Source organism: Ochotona princeps, chromosome 20 (assembly GCF_030435755.1).
Source record: "Ochotona princeps isolate mOchPri1 chromosome 20, mOchPri1.hap1, whole genome shotgun sequence".
Taxonomy (NCBI): Eukaryota; Metazoa; Chordata; class Mammalia; order Lagomorpha; family Ochotonidae; genus Ochotona; species Ochotona princeps.
Window position 1 is genome coordinate 31,702,640 of NC_080851.1, and position 21,739 is coordinate 31,724,378.

General features: G+C 43.3%; 1 protein-coding gene across 1 annotated transcript in view; it reads right to left on the reverse strand.

The window, feature by feature from the left end:
* ABCB5 (ATP binding cassette subfamily B member 5) overlaps nt 1-21,739 on the reverse strand; it is a 70,325-nt gene that overhangs the window by 21,175 nt on the left and 27,411 nt on the right. Inside the window, exons 13-18 of the mRNA XM_058678080.1 lie at nt 17,586-17,747; nt 14,471-14,611; nt 10,651-10,794; nt 9,709-9,813; nt 9,491-9,568; nt 5,278-5,361 (exon numbers count right to left, since the gene is read on the reverse strand). Of these exons, the coding sequence (XP_058534063.1) occupies nt 5,278-5,361; nt 9,491-9,568; nt 9,709-9,813; nt 10,651-10,794; nt 14,471-14,611; nt 17,586-17,747 (714 nt within the window). The remainder of the gene's footprint in view (nt 1-5,277; nt 5,362-9,490; nt 9,569-9,708; nt 9,814-10,650; nt 10,795-14,470; nt 14,612-17,585; nt 17,748-21,739) is intronic.

Here is a 21,739-nt window from a genome sequence, read left to right on the forward strand (position 1 = left end):
GCCTCTACCTACGATTGCCATGCCTGCGCCTGCCCCTTCTGCCATGGCTGATGGGGACCCCTGCACTCTCCATTGCTGTAGCATATAAGTGTCCAACTGAATGATGAAGGTACTCCTTCAGCATATGCCCTGGATAGGATCTCTCATCATGTTTGGACACTGATGTTACTAGGTGAGAAGTCTAAAGAAGCAACATCAACATAGAAAAAGGGGGACTGGTGCTGTGGCACAGTGAGTTAAGCTGCTACTTGTGACACCAGCAACCCATATCCAAAGCCTGTTTGATCCTGGCTTCTCTGATTCTGCTTCTGGCTAATGTGCGTAGGTAAGCCGTAAAAGATGGGACAAGTGCTTGGGTCTCTCCACCCATGAGGAAGACCCATATGGAGTTCCAGGGGCCGGGCTTTGGCCCAGCTTCCACGTTTGGGGGCCATTTGCACAGTGAACTAGCAGACAGATCTGTCTCTCTATCTCTGTCATTCTGTCTTTCAAATAAATAAGGTGAGTCTTCTGGGCCTGGCGTGATGGCTCAGTGTCTGAGTTCTCACCTTACAGGCACTGGGATCCCATATGGTCCTGGTTTGTGTTCCGGCAGCTCCACTTCCCATCCAGCTCCCTGTTTGCGGCCTGGGAAAGCAGTGTAGGACGGCCCAAAGCTTTGGGTCCCTGCATCTGTGTGGGAGACCCAGATGCAGGGACCCCCGACCCTTGGCTTCGGATTGGCTCAGCTCCGACCATTGCAGCTGCTTTTGAGGGAGTGAACCAGTAAATGGAAGATCTTTCTGTATCTCCCTCTCTTGCTGCCTTTCCAATAAAAATAAATAAATCCTTTTTAAGAATTAAAAAAAAGAAGGCTTTAAAAAATAGAATAAGAATTGGAATCAAGGTGCTGTACAAGTAAATAGAAATAAGTAAAACTAATTCATAAAAGCTACATGAATTGTCCTTCAGGGTGAAGGACAATAAATCAACACGCTAAGTTCCTTTCACATTGAAATGAAAATAAAAGGGGCAGCTATTAACTAACAACATCCAAAATCAACCATATTAAAGTATTCATATTTCTCATTATGAAAACTTGAGTATTAGAAAAAGCTGCATCTGCTAGAAGTCCTTTCACAGTTCAGATGAAGAATACGGTGTGCTCATCCTGCTGTCATCCCTCACAGTCTACTGGTATGCACCTCCTGTTTTTGTAACTGTGACTGAGATCCTTTCCAATTATTTTCTTCTTTTTAAAAAAGATTTATTTTGGGCCCGACGGCGTGGCCTAGCGTCGAAAGTCCTCGCCTTGAATGCCCCGGGATCCCATATGGGCGCCGGTTCTAATCCCGGCAGCTCCACTTCCCATCCAGCTCCCTGCTTGTGGCCTGGGAAAGCAGTGTAGGATGGCCCAATGCATGGGGACCCTGCACCCACGTGGGAGACCCGGAAGAGGTTCCTGGTTCCCGGCTTCGGATTGGCGCGCACCGGCCCATTGCGGCTCAGTTGGGGAGTGAACCAGGGGACAGAAGATCTTCCTCTTTGTCTCTCCTCCTCTCTGTATATCTGGCTGGCTTAGGGTCCCAAGGTGTTGGGCTGTCCTTGATTGCTTTCTGAGGCCACAAGCAGGGAGCTGGATGGGAAGCGGGGGCTGCTGAGATTAGAACTGGAGGCCATATGGGATCCTGGTACACACAAGGTGAGGACATTAGCCGCTAGGCTTAACGCAATGGGTGCAGAAAACTGGTTTATATTATGGAAGTTCAAGAGGAAATGGGAGGAATCTTCATCTCTTCCAAAAATTCAATTGTCAGTTGAGAAGACCAGGCGCTAGGATTTCATTGCCTAGTATTTAGAATTTAAAGGATAGATGAAGAATTCATTAGCTTTTTTTTTTTTTTTTTAAGTTTGAAGGGCAGGGAGAAAGACAGACACAAAGAGATCTACCAGTTTACACCTCCAGTGCCCTCAATGGCTGGGACTGCACCATGTGGAAGCCAGAATCCAAGCACAGCCAGGTGTCTCATGTGCACCTCATCCCTGCCTCCAAGGGTGTTCACTGGCAGGAGGCTGGAATCAGAAGTGGGCTACACCACAAACGCCTACACCCAGGCGCAGAACTCAAGCTTCCTAGGGGGCATTCTAACTACCACAGCACACATCTTCCTCCCCGCCCCCCAGGAGCTCACTTTTTTGAATTATCTGAATAACAAATCGACATTTAGGATTTCCAGGGTTCACTTCTCCTGGCAGAAATATCAGTCCTTACAATTCCATTTGAATCCCCATTCCACAAAATTTGCTCTTTTCTCTTCATAGTGTTTTTAATGATTTATCTTTCAAATGGAAACTTTCTCTACTGAAGGCAGAACTATTTACCAATCTTATTTGTGCACTTCTTCCTGTTTCCCAGAGATGCTGTACACTGGGGAGAAGTCAGGAAATAATAAACTGGGAGCTGTATTTCCCATTGCATGGATTTCAGTAAGTCATTTCTTCATCATGCAATTCCAGTTATATCTTATTTTATCAAGCAGATTTTATTTATCAGGTGTATCATAAAACAGCTCCTTAACAATAATATAATAATAAGTGTTAGTTTGAAACCTTGAACAAACAACTGAAAAGATGGCCTTTGGCGTTCTGAAAATTCCGATACTTTCAGAGTCATGACCTAAAAAGTACCTTACTGAAATATAGTCACAGGATACCATGATTTTTAGAATAGTTGAATGAATATGACCAATTTAACTGGTATTGTTTTAGCCCAGGGTAATGACTTACTGCCAGTACATCTCTCAACAGACTATTTTCTATCCGATGGTACTTTCATTAAAGGTATAAATCCATTTTAGATTCTTTAGACTAGATACCACACATTTTAAGTATTGTTTCTGTACATTTTAGTAAGCCATATTATTGACCACAAATCCTACCCACATTTGTCCAGAAAAGTGTCATTGACTCTGAAGCATTGCACTTTCTATACCCTTGACAAACACAATGTTAGTTCCAAGAAACATTCTCCTAAGAGCTATAATTATGTCGCCCCAAGAAATCGTAAAAACTTTTTCATTAACTTTGAGAAACAAATGAGTTCATTGGTTACAACCAGCGCCATGGTGATCTCATTGCCTGATTTCACTTTTTGATGAAGAAAGTGTCAAAACCAGCTTGATGTGATTTTTGATTCAAACAATGTTAGTAGTCATTGCGATGACTTCACCATAGCTCGAGGCTGGCGTATGTTACTGCTTTGTCTTGTTGTGTTAGACTGAGTTTATTAAGAAGGACTATCAAGGCTATAGCAAAAGCTGATATCCAGAGCCATTCAGTATATCATCATGGTGGTTAAGAGTGGTTCATCTGCTATACAAGGGCTTCAGTCTTGGCTGTGAAATAAAAATATTGTAATAAAGCTTTCCCTTGCTCAGTCATTCAAACTATTCTGTGGCAGGGCATGTCAAAAACTTGCCTTTTGTCAAAGAATCACAGAAATGATGATTTAAGTCTTTGAGTGCGACTGAGCTCAGCCACCGACACAGCTCGTCTGATCATGAAAGAGAAAAGCAATCATTTCCCACAGAAGTATGCTGATGAATAGTAACAATGAGTAACCCCAGGCTCTCAACACCTTACAGTTTCTCGAGCTCTGTAAATCTGTGCAACTAAGCCTTTTTTTTTTCTCTGTTCTGCAATACTTGGGCATATCAGCAGATTCCACTTCAGGCTGTGTTGACTTCCTATTTTTTTTTCTTCCCAAACTCTTTGAAAATATTCTTATCAGAAGTTATTCCAAACTGTTGAATTTATCTGGATAATAAGATGCTGGACCCTATGCATGCTACATGCTTGCAATGAAAGAAGCATGACTGGATTTGAACTGTAATACTGCAATAAGGTGGAGGAATCCACCATGGGGGGAGGGTGCGGGGAGGGGTTGGGGGAAGCTCAGAGCCTACAAAACGATGTCATAAAATGAAATGCAATAATAAAAAAAAAGAAGTTCTTTCACAGGGACCATTTATAGCACTCGACTTTTTGGTCACTTCAAAATCAGTTAGTAGGAATTATTCTTTATCTCATCTACTATTAATTAAGCATGACTTTGTATTTTTAGAACTTCATCTTTTTTTTCCCCAAAATTAGTTATTTGAAAGTCAGAGTTACAGAGAGAAGGCAGAGGGAGAAAGAGGGAGAGAGAAGGAGAGAGAAAGAGGGGGAGGGAGAGGGAGAGTGAGAGAAAGACTGTCCATCTGCTGGCCCACGTGGGCCACATGGATCTGGGCCTTGCCCTGCTGCCTTCCCAGGCGCATTCACAGGGAGCTGGACTGGAGCAACGGGGACCGTTAACTGACTCCGACATCGAGGCCAGTGATGCAGGCAGTGGCTTAATGTGCTATGCCACAGTGCTGGCGCCTGAAGGATGACTCTGATATGCATTTTGCTGGTTATGACGTTGTTGAATTTGAATATGATGCATAAACATTTTGCTTATACATAATCTGGTCACAGTTAAACACATCTGTTTAACTTCGGCTATCTGACAACTAGGACAGAATGACTTCCAGATGCACACTTGAATTACAGTTGTTAGATTTAAATAAAGCCTTATTTTCCAGGGGAAGAAAGCGGAATGATATTTTCTTTTATTAAAACTTCTGAAGTGGGTGCACTTTTCTTATCTTATACTTGATTATGCACACTTTTTTAAAAAAGATTTATTTATTTTACTGGAAAGTCAGTTATACAGAGAAAAGGAGAGACAGACAGAAAGATCTTTCATGCATGGTTCACTTCCCAAGTGGCTGCAACAGCCTAAGCTGAGTTTACCCAAAAGCAGAAGTCCGGAGCTCCTCCAGGTCTCCCACGTGGGTGCAGGGTCCCAAGACTTTGGGCCATCCTCTGCTGCTTCCAGGCCACAGCAAGGAGCTGGATGGGAAGTGGAGCAGGCGGGACATGAACAGTGCCCTTATGGGATGTTGATGCATGCAAGGCTAGGATTTAGCCTCTAGGCTATCATACCATGCCCCAAGGATGTACTCTTGAACTCATTCTTGATATTGTCTTTAGTTCTCTGAGTATCCTATTACATCAGTTTTTATTTTTGGTTAAAAGTTCCTGGCACTGAAAAGCAGCCATGGGCCTTTGACTGACTTCCCTGTTGGCTCTGAGACGTACCTGGTGTTGTTAATGATGAGTCATCCCAGCATAGCTCACATGTATGCACAGACACGTGTGTGTACACGCACAGGCACACACCCCAAAGAAACGCCATGTAAGAAATGTACATACTCCTTGAATCTGTGCTATGTCTGCGGCGAGTGTCGTGGTCAAGGCTCCCGTGCTGTTTTCCTTCTCATCGAACCAGGCGATGTCCTGGGGAAGGGAAAAGTAACGTGTTTTTATCAAACAATCTTCTCTGGCTTGTGAGTTTTGCTCTAGCAAGTCAGAAGGCGTTCACCTGCCTCCTCACTTGGGTGTACTTAATTCCCCTAGATACTAAAGATCAAAGGACTTATTCCAACAAGATCTTTATGGTAGATATAAAATGAATAATTTGGTCTTGCTGTATTACAATTTTGTACAATATGGGCGCCGGTTCTAATCCCAGTGGCCCCGCTTCCATCCAGCTCCCTGCTCGTGGCCTGGGAGGGCAGTTGAGGACACCCCAAGGCCTTGGGACCCTGCGCCTGCATGGGAGACCCAGAAGAGGCTCTAGGCTCCTGGCTTCAGATCGGCTCAGCTCTGGCTGTTGTGGCCACTTGGGGAGTGAACCAGCAGATGGAAGATCTTCCTCTCTGTCTTTCCTCCTCTCTGTATATCAGACTTGCCAATAAAAAAAAATAAATCTTAAAAAAAAAAGTGATAGTTTTGAACCATCAGATAATTGGTCATGTTATTCCATAGCTGTGGAAAGGAGAATACGCAGTGAAACAAAAACACATCACAATTTAAAAAAAAAAATTCAGGTCTTTTCTACTTAACTGAATGATAAAAATTCTATATATTTCCCTCTTTTTAAAAAAGTAGCCAATTTTTATTTCTCTGACAGAAAAGAAAGATCTTTCATCTACTGTTCACTTCCAAATGCCTACAGCAGCCAGGCTGGGCTAGGCTGGAAAGCCAGGAGTTCAACCCTGTCCTCCATGAGCTGTCACTGCTGCCTCCCAGGCTGTGCATTAGCAGTGACGAGGAATCAGGAGCCGAACTGGTCTTGGACGTGGGCACTCTGATGGAAAATGCGAATGTTCCCACAGTGTCTTAGCTGCCATGTCAAACACATGTTCCTCTCCTTCTCTTTGGGATTGTATCTGACACTTCACATTGCCCTCTTAGCTTGTTGGCATCAGGTTATGGGAGAAGCTAAAATGGTAGGAGGCTGTGAAACCCAAGCTGTCAGGGACTATGCACTCTAAAGAAGGGGCTGGAGCAGGAACACCAGCCATTGAAGCTTAGCTCTATAACCCGTCTGAATTTCAATAGCAGAGAGAGCACTCCTCAGCCTGAGATTCTCATGTCCTTTTATTGACCACTGGATGTTGCCTTCCATTCTCTTCGATCTACTTTGTGGATTAAAGCCACAGAGTGGAGATTGTCTCTACAAAGTGGTTTATTTTTATGCTGTTGAGAATGAAAAAAGCATGGGCTCAGTGCAGTCCAGCAGGGCACAGAGGCCCAGGCAGGTCTCGCAGTGTTGCCAACTAAGAACACAAAAGCACAGCAGACCGAAGGCTGTGACTTAACCTTGCAGTCACGTTGGAGGGAAATCTTGGGAAGGAATGTGACAGGAGCGAGTGTGGGCATGGTGCTGGCATGACAGCAGCACTCTGTGGGCTACTGTGTGGAGCAGGTATCCCAATAAACTCAGCGTCCAAACTTGCCCTTTCCAATTGTTGCCTAACAGTCCTAACTCCAGCCAAGAGCATACACAGAACACGTCAACACGACTGGAAGGTGCTGCTCACACCATAACAGATAACCTCTCTAATTAGGTCATACAATCTACGTTTTAATTGTTTCTAGATTCCAATCTGACATAGGATGCATGAAGGAGTTTTTGATACAGTATCAAAAAGCAAAGAAGGAGCTGATTATTGATGAGCATCTTCCTCATTCTGTTAGGATAATGTGCCGCAGCAGAACACGTAGGGTACACATGTGCATGTCTTGCTCGTCATCCTGTGTTTAGTTAGCACCATGTTCGACAAACTTGCTTTTCCACGAGCCAGCAACTGTACACCCCAGACTGTTGTCCAGCAGAGGCAGTATCTGCCAAAACATTTGGCAGAGATTCTGGAACTTAGCTGGTGCTGAGTGAAAATTAGTTTGCTTTTCCTCTTCCTCAGAGTGAAATAAATGTTAAGTAAGGTCACCCAGCTTTTGGATACTGACAGGTCCAAGTTTCCCTCCCCAGTAATTCTAACAGAAGTAAAAATTACGAATGCTCCATGATAAGTGCTTGGTATGTATTTTCTCCTTTTGTCACCAGAACAACTCTATGTACTATGCTGATGCACGTTTTATAAAATGAGGAGATGGGGGGGACTGAGGGATTAATTGTCAGGGACTCACAGCTGATAAATGCTTAGGTCAGCATTTGAACCTTAGCAAAAGGAGGTCAGATTTTAACCCGTTGTCTTGTTCTGCCTGCCATCTGACTGAAGGAGCACAGTGGTTGAGTTTCCTTACCTGTACCGCCGACTGCAGGTTGAGTCACCTCCAATCAAGGAGGCGGTAACTGCTCAGCATAAGGGATATCTTTGTGTCAAAGACCCTCCTAAAGTCCTAGCTGATTTAGACAAAACTGAACTTCCCATTTGTTCAGAAATGCTATAGTTCTTCAGGTCAATGCTAGCATGATTGGAGTGAACACAGTCTAGTGGTTAAGGTGCCCTTTAAGACACCTGCAGCCCATGTGGGAGTCTGAGGGCCTCAGCTCTGCTCTGCTGCTGATCCCAGCTTCTTACTGATGCAGATCCTGGGAGGCAGTGGTGATGGCTCAAACGTTGGGTCCCTGTCACCCTGTGGGAGACCCGGATTTTGTTCCTGGCTCCTAACTTCTGCCTGGTCCAGCCCTGGTGGTTGTAGGTATTTAGGAGTGGGAGCTCTCCCTGGGTTTCTCTGTCTCTCACATGATAAAACAGAAGAGGAAATACAGACTCAGAAACACAAAGGACAATCCATTATTTACAACTTTGGATGTCAGCAACATTTAGCATATTCTTTTTAACTGGAAGAACCTCCAGTGATCATATACTTAGATTTAATGCCTACAAAAAGACCACACCTGATTCTATAAATGCCTCCATCTCAGATGACATTTCAACATGGTTATAAAAAGTACCGCAAGTCCTAGCATGCATGCTAAGCCTCCCGGCTCTTATCTTAGGATGAAAACCAGGTAGCTAGAGTTAGGCAAAGCCACTGTGAGGAGCCTCCCTGAAATAGACAAGCCAAAAGTATGGAGAAACATGACGAAGACCATGTGTGCTCTCCTAAGAGGCAACAGGAGAAGCTGGGAGAAAGCTGAAGGCTGGAGTGGGAAGACGATGGTATCTAGAAGGGGACTCGGTTGAACTCAAGCAGAGTTTCCTAAGCTCTGCTTGGCCTCACAGGGCTTCTTTGGGAGCGCATGGATTGGAGCGATCTCAAGGGCCGGGCCTGTGTTCTCCAAGGCCCTTGTTTGTCCCAGTGCTGCTGTGTCTAAGGCCAGCCAGAGAGTCGTGACCGGTAGTAGACAGTAGTTCCGCGAACAGAGATCATGTTCAAAGTTACACTTGGGAAAAATTAAAATTTTTATTCTCCTGTATAAAAATACTAAGCCATTCAGGAAACATTTCACATCTATTCTAGAAGTTTAAAATAAAATGCTCTTGAACAGAAAAAAAAAGGTAACGGTAAAACTAACAACAACAAAAGCAGAAATTGTAAACAAGGGTGAAAACTATAAGGTGAGTGGGGATGTGGGTTCAGCCACAGCTCAAGACACCAGCATCCCGTGGGAGTGCTGGTTTGATTCCTGGCTGCTCTGCTTCCCATCCAGCTTGTTGCTAAAGTGCCTGGGAATGCAGTAGAAGCTGGCCTAAATACTTGGGTCTCTCCTGCCCATATGGGAGACCAGGAAACAGTTCTGGCTTTGGCATTTGTGGAATGAAGAGCTTTCTGTCTTTCCAAATCTCCCTCTTCCTGTCGCTCTGCTTTCTAAATAAATAGGTAAAAAGCCTAAAAAATATAGCGTTCGTTATAAAGTCTCACTTTATTTAAAAGCATCAGGTGTTCATGCCTGAAAAAAAAACGGCTGCAGATTGAATGTGACAGGTGTGTGCAGGCAGTGCATTGATTTATGGCTCTGCCAGCAGACTTTTTGTTGTCCTGGACTAAGGAGTGTCTCCAGATGTGCAGCAAGAACCAGAGCCAGGATGTTTTCCCACAGCTGATGTCGGGCACCCACAGTTATACAACACATTGGGAATAAAACAGGAAACATTTAATGCAGCAAACTGACCTGGTACAGCATGGCTTTAAATGCCAAATGTCGTAATCTCAGGGTCAAATTTTCTCCTGCTCTGCCGTAAAATAATCCCTGAAAAGACATGAAGAAGACCAGCATTTAGTCTGACCTCTCTTTTCTATTTCTCTGTAGCATTGAGTTCTTTGGTTTTTAAGTTGAATAGAGAGGATGAGTTGTCACCCTCACAGTTGTTTAACCCATTCAAAGATTACCTGCATGAAGTAACTGACAAAGCAGACACCACCCAGGACGACAAATATTAGGGAATAAAGCTCTGCATCACGCTTCAGTGCGGATTGGTCATCATGTTCGAACAACTGAAAAAGAAGAGTTTTTTGTTGTTGTTGTTTTGTTTTCATTAGTGTTTGGAGGAAGATTTAAAAGAAACACAGAAGCAACTGCAATGATTCTATGCATCAGGATTTTTAGATAAATTTCAGCATTAGAATAAGATTACACATATGTTTCTGTATGAATAGAGTAGGCCTTTATTCAATTGTCTGCATTCATTACATTTATTTTTAAAAAAATAATTTCCTTTAAATTTGCTTGCTTGAACTATGTAAACATGGAATTAGACAAATGAGCCATTGGTATGCTGTTCAAACAGTATATTTTCGGAGAAGCACCATTTTACTTGAATTATTATTTCTAATAACTCAAACTTCTTACTATTCCTCGGCTTAGCAATACTTACAATGTTAGACCTTGACATGTGTCTCAATAAAATGTTCTGGAAATTAGGGATTAAATGCAGATTGGCATTCATATTGTCTGGACATAGCTGTACCAAGTCAGGCAGCCTGGGAATTAAGCATGGGGCTAGGACAGTGCTCAAATTTACCACCCATCCTGGGTCCCTGAGTACAAGCTCAAACTCGTATTTCCTTGCCCTGGCTAGTAATACAGCATTGACACTGTTTGAGTAGTTGGAGGGAGATTGGTTGCATTATGGCTGGCGGGGTGCTGCTTAGACAGTCAGCAGGCACCCTTGAACATTTCACGGTACAGACGGGCTCACCCTGACAACACTGGTTAACTGTGGGTCCCAGGCTGTCGGCAACCACCGGAAGTCCCACTTGTCACCCCTTGCTGATCAGAGGTCGTGCTTTCTTTAAAACTGCTCAGTGTGTTAGCATATTAGTTTTACTTACAGTTATAATTTTGGCAAAAATGATGGAAAATATCGGATGAACAGTCCCATTGAGAACAGAAGCCACTGTTCCCAGAACCACCAAATGCCATTCGGGTTTGTTCAGTTTAAAAATCTTGAATAGAGAAACTTCAGGAAGACTTGTCTGTGAATAAGAATACCTCGGTTAGAAACCATGCTTTTTAGCATAGGGAAACCTGAAGAAGTTAGCCAATCATAAGCAGAACCAAAATGTGAAATATCATCTATCACATCAGAGTAGAAAGATTTCTCAGAAAATATTCACTGCCCCAATTAATAGTGATGACTCCAAAAACATCAAGAAGCCTAATGCCAAAGGGAATCTACTTGTGCAATATCATATTCTGTGGCTATCATTATAAACGTCCAAAGTAGCTTATGTGTTTTGATAGCTAAGAATCCCTGCTCTTGTTAAACAAGGCTGAATAGAACTCTAGAAAAGGGCAAAATCTGTAATTTAAGCAGAAGGTACAAAAGGTAAAAGATTTAAAGCTTGAATGTTTTTTACTTTCCCAATTTCTTTTTTAAAAAATTTATTTGAGAGGGAGATAGAGAAAGGAGGAAAGAGAGAGACAGACACAGAAAGAAATCTTCCATCTTCTGGTTTACTCTTCAGTACCTGCAAATGGCCAGAGAGAAGGCAGGCCAAGGTGAGAGGCTGGGAACTCCATCTGGGTCTCCCTCGTGGGTGGCAGGGACCCACATGCTTGAGCCACAACCTGCTGCCTTGCAGGGTGTGCACTGGGAGGATCCTCAAGTTGGGAGCAGAGCTAGGATGCCAACTCAGGCACTTGAACAAGGAATCCTAACTTGCATGTGGTAGACCAGATGCCAAGTTTCATTTCTGTTTGAGGGGGGATTATGTTTATAAGTAGGATGCCATAATACATGAGCATAGTATTTATTTTCTTCATCTCTTCAGGATTTTATAGGATTATTTTTTAGAATTTAGTGCAACCTGCTATTGGCCATCTATAAGTAGGCACTGCTGCTGAGTTAACAGAAAAGGAGTGTATCTTCCAGCTCTTCCGGTGGCACAGAGAGATTGACTTGGGAGCCAGAGGCCATGAAAATCATTTCTCTCTCTCTCTCTCAGTATTTGTCATGTATTATTTTTAGAAACTTCCAACATCTTGTGAAAAACTTTAAAAAGGAAAATTAGGCAGTGAACTCTTGAGTATCTCTTATGTGAAAACTATCTCATGACATTGACTCCTGAAGAACTGGATTGCCAGGAAATTCCTCAGGGAAGACTGTAAAATTGTTTATAATTCCTGCTGCCACTTTTGTCTGGTGGCTGGAAGGTACCTGCTGTTATTGTTAGACTAGGTCTTTTCCAATGCAAAGGCCTTTAAATTCTGTTTCTAGAAGAGCTAGGCTGCAATGATACTCTTGGTGGCTTACTAATTTGACCACATCTGTCATATTTTGGGTTGAAGTTTTCTAAAGCTTGTCGTGGTAGAGAACCCAACTTAGGTGACTGTCCAGAAGACAAAAGCTGCACACTCACTTTTGTCAGGCATCGAATACCAAGCTACATGCTCTATAAAATTATCTCATTTTATAATGAAATCAGGGCATAGTGTATCAGAAAACATCACCAGAATGCAGGGGAGAGCCATGTTTGTTTATTTTACAGAACAATTTGAGTTACATAAATCATTAAAGGATGATTTATGTCTAGAAAAATATACATTTATGGGGCTTAAAATGGATGTATTTTAAATAGTATTTTCAAGCTAGAAAAGAATAAAATGTAAGAATAAAATTAGGCAAAAACAAAATGAAAAACTCAACAGAATCATAAGATTCTGAGTTACCCAAATATGTTACAGATTCTAACATATTTTAAAATAATCTAATGTAAAAACATGAAAAAAATGGTATTGTGATTTTGTAAAAGAGATACTAAAGAGTTGTAAAACGTGGGAAATCATTCCAGGGTCTCTGTTTGCTAGCTGGTGGCCTAGAGTTTATCTACCCTAAGGCATAACTTCCAGGCCCTTATACAGAATGTGACCTCTGACATTATTGGAAAGTTAACAGGTTAACCTTTTAGCCAATTACAGTGTCATTACTGGGTGAAGGGACTCCCTGAAAATGCCTTATCCTCCCTCTCCATAAACCTTTATAAACGTTGAACTTGCGCTGAATAAATGGACATTCCTCACCAGAACTCCAGTGGTTCTTAACAGCCGAAGAACACTGTTGCCTCACCCTCGGTGACCTTGGGGCCTGCTGGTGGACTTAAGCCCCGAGAGTAAGGCATTCTCCTAGAGAATTTAAAATTTAATGCTGTGTATTTCAGAGTTCTGATTTTCATACAATTAGCCTTATTTATTTGAAAGGTAGAGTGAAGAGGGGAAGAGAGAGTCAAAGGGAGAAAAAGAACCTTCCACACTGTGATTCTGTATTCCAAATGCCTGCCATAGCCAGCACTGAGCCAGGACCTGAAGCAGAAGCCAAGCAGCTGAAACTCTGACCAGTCGTTCCAAGATGGGATGCGAGGGTCTCAATTAGTGCCTTCATCTGTTGCCTTGCAATGCCCATCCCTAATAATGTTTTCCTACAGTGCTTCCTGCGCAGTGTTAAACAAACTCACATACTATGTTCTAGGGTTTTTGCTATTGGATATAGCATTTGCTTTTCTCTGTATGCTTCCTTAACATTTTAAAACAATTAAACTGATAGAAAAGGAAAAAAAAAACCTGTGTGAATGCTATCAGGCACCATATACCAAAAGGAAATGAACCGTCTCTAAACTTAAAGGCAACAGACTGGCAATACCAGAACAAGGTAGAGGAAGGGGCTTGGGGCAGAATATTCAGGGGCTTCAGGCAGCTAACTGACGTAAAACGGCCGGGCACATGAGTGAGCAGGAAGACAGGAGAGCATCCGGGGGTTGATGTGAAGTATCTGTTGGACAAGGAGGCTGAACTGGGATAGAAATAATGAGGTTCTAACTGCAAGCAGAGACTGCAGAGGGAGGCTGAGGGTTTGCAGCTAGAAGGAGGATTGAAGCCAGGCGACTTGGTGGCATCTGGCGGGGGGGGGGGAGAGCAGAGGGACAAGCATCCCTTCCCCATGTGCATGTTGCTGATTGGGTTGTGCTCTAGGACAAGAGAACTGGGCCATGACTGTGGGCCCTCCCCTCCATCCAGGCAGTGCGGTGAGTTTTTGTTATTATGTGACTCACATGACTCTTGAGGCTTCTGACGTTTGAAGATGCCCTATCTCCCACAGCAGAGTCCCTGGCTTGAGTGCCTGGCTCTGGCCCCCTCATCCCAGCTGCCTGCCGACGTGGACTCTGGGAGAGAGCTGGTGATGGCATTAGTCACTGGGATGCTGCCACCCAGATGGTGGTTCCAGGCTGAGTTCCCAGCTCCTGCCTTCTGTTCAGTTGTGGTTATTTGTAGGCATTTGGGGAGTGAACTAATAGATGGGAGATCTGTCTTCTGTCTTTCTTTACCTCTTGAATGAAGAAAAAGATTAACCTTGAACTTCACTTGCAGGGGCCTTACCACACTTCCTGAGGCATATTTTACCCCACGGATCCCTCAGAGGAGTGAATAATGCAATGGTCTCCTGAGATGTTTTTGTCCCTGTAAGATTGTCGGAAAGGCAGTCTTCTTAGGCAAAGAGTCACTGGAATGCGAGAGTCAAGTTTGGAAAAGACAGATTTTGTGAATTTAGGGCTTTAGTGATGTTTTGTGAATTGAGTGCTCTAATACATTCTCAACTTGGATTAAATTAAAATTGAGGAACACGTGGGCAGAACTGGCTGATGGTTGAACTGTTACCTGTTTGTGCTGGGTGGATTCCTCAGACCTGCCTGTGACGTCTGGCTTGATGCTCTGCGTAGGGCACAGAGGGGCTGAGCTGGCATTTATTTCAGTGGAACTTGGTCTTGACTCCATTTCGTCATCTGCTTCTTCGATATCCTGAAATGAGGAGCACACAGGTTATTACGATGACGCCTTAAGAACACAAAGAAACTTTATTTTGCTGCTATCACTATAGAAAACAGCAAGTTCTTCCCCAATTCTTGTTGTCAGGCTTGATGATTGACAGCTAATATGTCTGACTTTTACTAAAATATTAGTGACTGATGATAGCTTGCTTGACTGACAATAACCTGTTGTGCCTTCTTTATTGAATGGAGAAAACAATGTCTTAATTCTAAACAATTAGACCACTAGCAAGGAAAGATCTCAGTAAGAGTAGCTTTTGGAGGCTTGGGATCCATATTCTGATCCCTTCTGGCTAACCTTTGCAGGACTTACATGTGAGGCTGAGAGAGAGAACTTGCCAGATAGTCATGATTTCCAGGTTTGCTGCTGTTCATTCAACACTGACCGCAAGCAGAACTCAGGGTGGGGATTTGGCCTGACAGTTAAGACCCCAACTAAGACATCTGCATTCCAAAGCTGAGTGCCTGGGCTCAGTATGCACCCGCAGTTTCCTGAATGCAGATACTGGCAGGTACCAAGTGATACCTCAAGGTACCGAGTCCCTGCTGCCCACATGGGAGAGAGCTGGATTGAGTTCACACTTCCTGGCTCCTAGCTTCAGTTTTCTTTTCTTTTCTCTCTCTTTCTTTTCTTTTCTTTTCTTTTCTTTTCTTTTCTTTTCTTTTCTTTTCTTTTCTTTTCTTTTCTTTTCTTTTCTTTTCTTTTCTTTTCTTTCTTTCCTTCTCTCTTAAGATTTTATGTGTGTGAAAAAAGAAGAGAGAGTGAGAACAAGCTTCCACCACTGGTTCATTTCCTAAATGGCCACAAATAGCTGGAGCCGGGCCAGTTTGAAGCCAGGAGCCAGGAGCTTCTTCTGGGCTTCCCACATGACTGCAGGGGCTCAAGCACTTGGGTCATCCCCGACTGCCTTCCCAGGCACATTGGCAGGGAGCTGGAATGGAACTACAGCAGTTAGGACTTGAACTGGTGCCCATAGGAGATGCTGGTCCCAGAGGTAGTGGCTTAACTCATTGTGCCAATGCGGGCCTCTTAACTTTGTAAGTGGATTCTTCTTGTCTCTCTAGGTAGCAGTAGCAAACAGGTCAAAGTGTTTAAAAAACGAAGCTCTTATTCACGTTGATAACACTGATGTTATGCTGACTGTGTAACACTAAGTACGAATATTATATTTGCTCATTTTTAAAAAAGATTAATGTATTTTTATTGGAAAGTCAGATATACAGAGAGGAGGAGAGACAGAGAGGAAGATCTTTCATCTGTTGGTTTACTCCCCAAGTGGCTGCAACAGCCAGAATTGAACCAAACTGAAGCCAGGAGCCAGGAGCTTCCTTCGGGTCTGGTGCAGAGTCCCAAGGCTTTGGGCCATTCTTGGCTGTCTCCCAGGCCACAAGCAGGGAACTGGAAGGGAAGTGGAACAGCTGGGAAATGAACTGTTGCCCATATGGGATCACAGTGCATGCAAGGTGGGGACTTTAGCCACTAGGCTACCACACTGGGCTCAGTTGTTCATTTGGTTTTAGTAATTAAATTGTATGTTGACATCAATTTAAGTTGTATGTACGTGAAGAACATTAGCTAATTTTGAAAAAAGTACTTAAAATTTTTATACATTTACATGATACACTATTGTTTTTTCTACATCATAAACCTTTTCCCATAAGAATTAATTATGAACTTTTAGTTTAATCATAATAAGGTTAAAGCTATGTTATTTCAAAGAAATATCTGAGAATTATAACCTTAAAAATATTAAATAGGGTTAATTTGACCATTCCTATTTTCTTTATTGCTACTTATATTAACTTGAAAATATTGAACTTAATAACTTCATAAATCCATAATCCTACTGTGAAATGTCAAATAAGACCTCGCTTTTATTTGTAAAGGACATGGGAAATATGGACTAGTATGAAAATGGAACCAGGAGCAGGTAATTTTCAAATCAACGTCAGAGTATGTTTTCAATTTTTTTTAAAGTTGTGATTGTTTCACAGAGGGTTTCAGAAATACTTTCAGCCTGAGGAAAAAGACAGGATTTAGAATTTGAAGTTAAACATTTATGAGATGGTAGAAAGTTGTAACTTTTTTAGTATCCTCAATTTGCAACTGAAACATGAATAAAACAAAAAGCAGAATGTTGAAGAAGAAAACCTCAGCAGAAAAGGGGTTGAAATGAATTATCTGTAGAGGAGTCTCTAAACATAGGACCTGCCTTCCAGGTGCAGAGAGGAGGCGGGGCGAGGACCCACGGGATGGCTGCAGACTCACCCTGTGATGTGTGTTACGGTGTGGGGGGCTCGGGGTGCATGCAGAAAGGGGGCCTCTGGAGAGCAGAAGCTGAGTGTGCCTCCTGTATCGGCATGCCTCCTCCGGGTCGCCCTGTGCTCGCCTTGCAGCCTGTGATGTGTGTTACGGTGTGGGGGGCTCGGGGTGCATGCAGAAAGGGGGCCTCTGGAGAGCAGAAGCTGAGTGTGCCTCCTGCATCGGCATGCCTCCTCCGGGTCGCCCTGTGCTCGCCTTGCACCTTGCAGCCTTTGTGGCTCTTCGTGATACTTCCTTAAGCAGGGCAGGCCTCTCTCCCATCACGCTTGCTTCTTACCTCTACCTTGCAGCAGCTATTTCGCAGTTTTACCTCGGTTTCTGTATTAGCTCTTTAAGGAGGGATCGTGTATTGCATTTTTGTTTTCAGTCTTAACAACAGAGCGCATTCTGCAGAATTAGCTTTCCCCAGATCTGCCACACACACAACTGCTGAAACCCTTGTGTTCTGGTGGATGTGAAGGTGCCTGTGCCCAGCAGCCTTTACACCTGCAGCACTTCATGTAACCCAAGGGTGAGGACATGAAACACTCCCAGGAACCGTCAATCCACCTTGGTTACCTTATGAAACTCGAGCTTGTAATGTGGGACAAAACCCCCTGATAAAACATGTAGTAAGCATCACCTGTGACATTGCAAGTGAGTAGTAGAGTCCCTTTTTTGCCATGAGGTCCCCATGCGTCCCGCTCTCCACCACCATCCCGTCTCTGAGGGCCACGATCGTATCTGCACTTCGAACAGTGGAAAGCCGGTGAGCCACCACGATGGTAGTCCGACCTTTGCTCGCCTACGGAAGAGAAGTACAGAAAGTTAAGACAGATTAGTAGGAAAAACAAGCCTACTTCTCTTATATTTAAGAAAACCTTTTTGCAATATTATCTTAAATACCGAAGAATCTCATCTTGGGATATAGAAATTCAGAAACTTATGTATTAGGAAAGCCACCAGAGAATTGAACCAGAAGAGACACAGAGCATTAGTTTCCAAGTGGCTGATTTTGTAAAACCACAGATCTTAGAAAAAAGAACCTAAGGACTGTTTCTCTTCTCGGGCACCTAGCTGATACGCAGAATAACTCAAAGTAAAGAAGTAACTTATACTTAACCATTTCATCTCTATCAATCGAATTCATTGAATTCAATAAGACATTGGTACAGAAAAGGATCTAGAAAGTCACTGAATGTATGGAAACCTCATACAACTTCTCCAGCAAGGAAAATCAAATTCAACCTAAGAAGGCAAAATTAAACTCAAGGCAAGCAGATGAAGGAAATAATAAAAACGTAAGCCAAAAATAGGTAAATATGAAATAGAAGAATAAATTAGAAGAGAGATAAATACATCAGCATAACAGACTAGATCTAGACCCGTACATGCAAGAGTATTTCAGAAGTTTGTGGAGAAACAGAATTACAAGCTATGCACAATTTCCATGTATTTTTTGAAGCCCATTTCTATGTGGACAACTGATTTATCTATTTGTTCATTCATTTTTAATATGTCTGTAAAGGCAAACAAGTGTAGATTAGATAATCTTTACACAGCTGGTGCTGAAGCAACTGGAGGTCCATATGTGGAAAAGAACTTCAAACTATATCTGAAGTTAACTCAACATTGATCATAAACCTAGATGTAAAATCGAAAGCCCCACATTACAAAAGAATGCTAAGCCAATTGACTTTTTTGTTAAGATTTATTTATTTTTATTGGAAAGGCAGATATACACAGAGGAGGAGAGACAGGAAGATCTTCCGTCCGATGGTTCACTCCCCAAGCGGCCGCAGCAGCTGGAGCTGAGCCAATCTGAAGGCGAGAGCCAGGAGCTCTTCTGGGTCTCCCATGCGGGTGCAGGGTCCCAAGGCTTTGGGCCATCCTCGACTGCTTTTCCAGGCTGGATGGGAAGCGGGGCCTCTGGGATTAGAACCGGCACCCGTATGGGATCCCGGCGTGTGCAAAGCGAAGACTTTAACGATTACACTATCGTGTTTGGCCCTAAGCCAGTTGACTTTCAATACCATAGGGAGCTTGTCACTTTTTGTTTTATAAGATTATTGTACATTTTCAAGGGGTCCATGATCTGCCGAAGGTGGAGAACCTTTCTCCAGAAGAGAATCGGTGGCTTTAAGTTTAAACTCCAGCGTGGTATCCAGTTGTGAGCTTGATCCACCAGGCTCACAACACGTCCCATGATGCTCAGCTGTAGTAATCTCTGTGGTCATTTTGCTCAGCTGGCTTAATTCCATCCAGGAAATCCCATTGGGAAGAGTCCCTGACTATTCCAAACTATCAAAGTGTGGCTGCAAACAGCTAAAAGGGTTTTCTAATAGCCTCCAATTCCATGTACAAATACAATAGTTAAAAGACCTACCAAAACGTGTATGTGTAAGTTAGCCCAACTTTGACTCAGAGGGTTAGTTTAATAAAATAGCCAGCAATTTAATGTAATACACCAATATTCTTGTACAGCTTTTAAAACAGAACAAATATAAAGGCGAACTTCTCTGATAAAGAGCTACGGGGTGCCTCGTGGTGAGAGGACTATGTCAGGGAACGCTTGCCTCTGGGGGATGCACTAAGCCAATCTGTCTTCACACAGTGCAGCTCTGATGGGACGGACCCCTTTTTTTATAATTAGGAATGGGACTGCCGCTGATGTGATGGATGGGGCTGGACCTGCCTTCATAAAAGTCATGCCTTAGGCTTGCGGCCCACTTTAAATGTGTCCAAAGCCGGTCCTATCATAGAGCCAGCATGGCTTTCTTTGGCTCCCCAAGGGCTGCCAGCTGCAGGTGCTCACAGCTCTGCTCCCACTACTGGGACAGCTTGCAGCACTGGCACCCAGGTCCAGACCCCACAGCGTAGGGAGGCCCATAGCTCAGCACACACACTCATCCATTCACCCTAGATCCTCCTGCTGACTGACTAGTGATGCAAAACTAAAAATCCTGAACTTGGGAAGCCGGAAAGGAGGCCTTCATGTTGTTGAAGAATCCCGCGTCAAAGTCATGTACAAGTTCTTGAGAGAGAGAGAAAGAAAGTTTCCATCTGCTGGTTCACTTGCCAGAGTACCTGGCGATGGGCCAGGCTGAAGCCTGGAGCTTGCAATTCCAGCCAGGCCTCTGTCCCATGTGGGTGGCAGGAAACTAAGTATTGGGACCAACATCCACTGCCTCCTGCCTGGGCACATTAGCAGGAAGCTAAGATTGGCAGTTAGGGGTTGGATTCCATCCTAGACATTGTAATGTGGGATGTGGGTATCCCAAGCAGTGGCATAGCCTTCCTCTACCATGGTGCCCAACCCCGAATGAAATATTTTTGTGCAGCTGTACAATGTGCTTGTGTTCTAAGCTTACACAAGAGTCAAAAATCTAAAAAAAATAAATTTATTAAGTAAAAAAAAGAGCTAAAAATCGTACATTTTTGAGGACATTAGTATGATGTAACTGTTCGAGCAGTAATTGCACTGTAACTCCCAGGTGAGGTAGGACCTACATCTTACAGGCTTGTGTAAGTACATGCTGTGGTGTTTGCTCAGTGACCAAATCTCCTATTGGCACATTCTGAGAATGTATCCCTGTTCTGGCATGACACATGATGATATGTTCATATATGCTGCCTTCACCTCTGTTCACTGGTACACCCATGTGATGGATTTTACTTTAACCAGTAGGGGAAAAAATCTTTGAGTTTATTTTGTTGACAACAAATAATACTCTAAAAGCTGGAACTAATTTTGATTGTCTCAAGTTATTAACATATTGGATCACAAGACAATAGGCATATTCAATCTCTAAACAACTTGAGAGCCCATTTCACACACTATAAAAATCTATATGCAGTAAGAATTTGTTACGTGTAATTTTAATGCCTTCAAGGCTTAAATAATTAATGTTACAATAATCAAGGAAAATTTATTGAGTGAATTCTGGGTAAACATGCTTGTCCTGGTTACCAAGCATTAACAAGTGACTAAAGCATTAACTGCTCTTGGCTTCTTTACCAAGATGAATCCAGTTGGCACGCTTTCTCCGCAGTAAACACATATTTTTCACATCATGCAAGTACCATATGCCACTCTTTCCATGGAAGGAAAACATGGAGAAAAACTTACACAATCTGATGTGTGAGGATTAATAGAAATCTATTTCTTAATAAGCTGTGAGCATTCTGGTTACCAGTGTCCATTTCTGACCACAGAAAGTCAGCACTGAAAATGAGATTCATGCCAGTGTCTCAGAGAGCAAGCCACTTTGCACCTTTCTAAGCCAACGCAAAATACGCCGTGTCATTGATGTCTTCTGAGGAGTCTGAAGGCCATGATTAAAAAAAAAGGGAGTTTGACCATGAATAAAACTGCTCAATTCCCCTCCATGAATAAGTGTCATTTCGTACTGGGACACTGTGGCCTGTGGGCCATGAAGCAGATACAGCTCTCTGCAGTGTCAGGAGGTCAGTGTGAGGCTTGAGGGGACCGAGGTGCTGGAGGGGATGGTTAAGGTCAGTGCTTGTCCATTTGTGGTGAAATCAGATAAAAATGACCCAAAAGTAGGGAGCGGGGCAGAGCTGAGCATCCCATGGATGAATACGGACGTGGCACCAGCTGGATGTGGCTACAGTGGCGATGGTAGGAACAATGGGGCAATGGGGAGTTGGAAAGGGCACACTGGGCAGACAGAGGGCAGAGCAGGATGCTTGCTGGCAGGGTGGCCTCACAGATGCACTGGTTTTCAGCCAGAACTACTGTACTTTCTTCCCATGACCAAGTCATGTTTCTGGAAC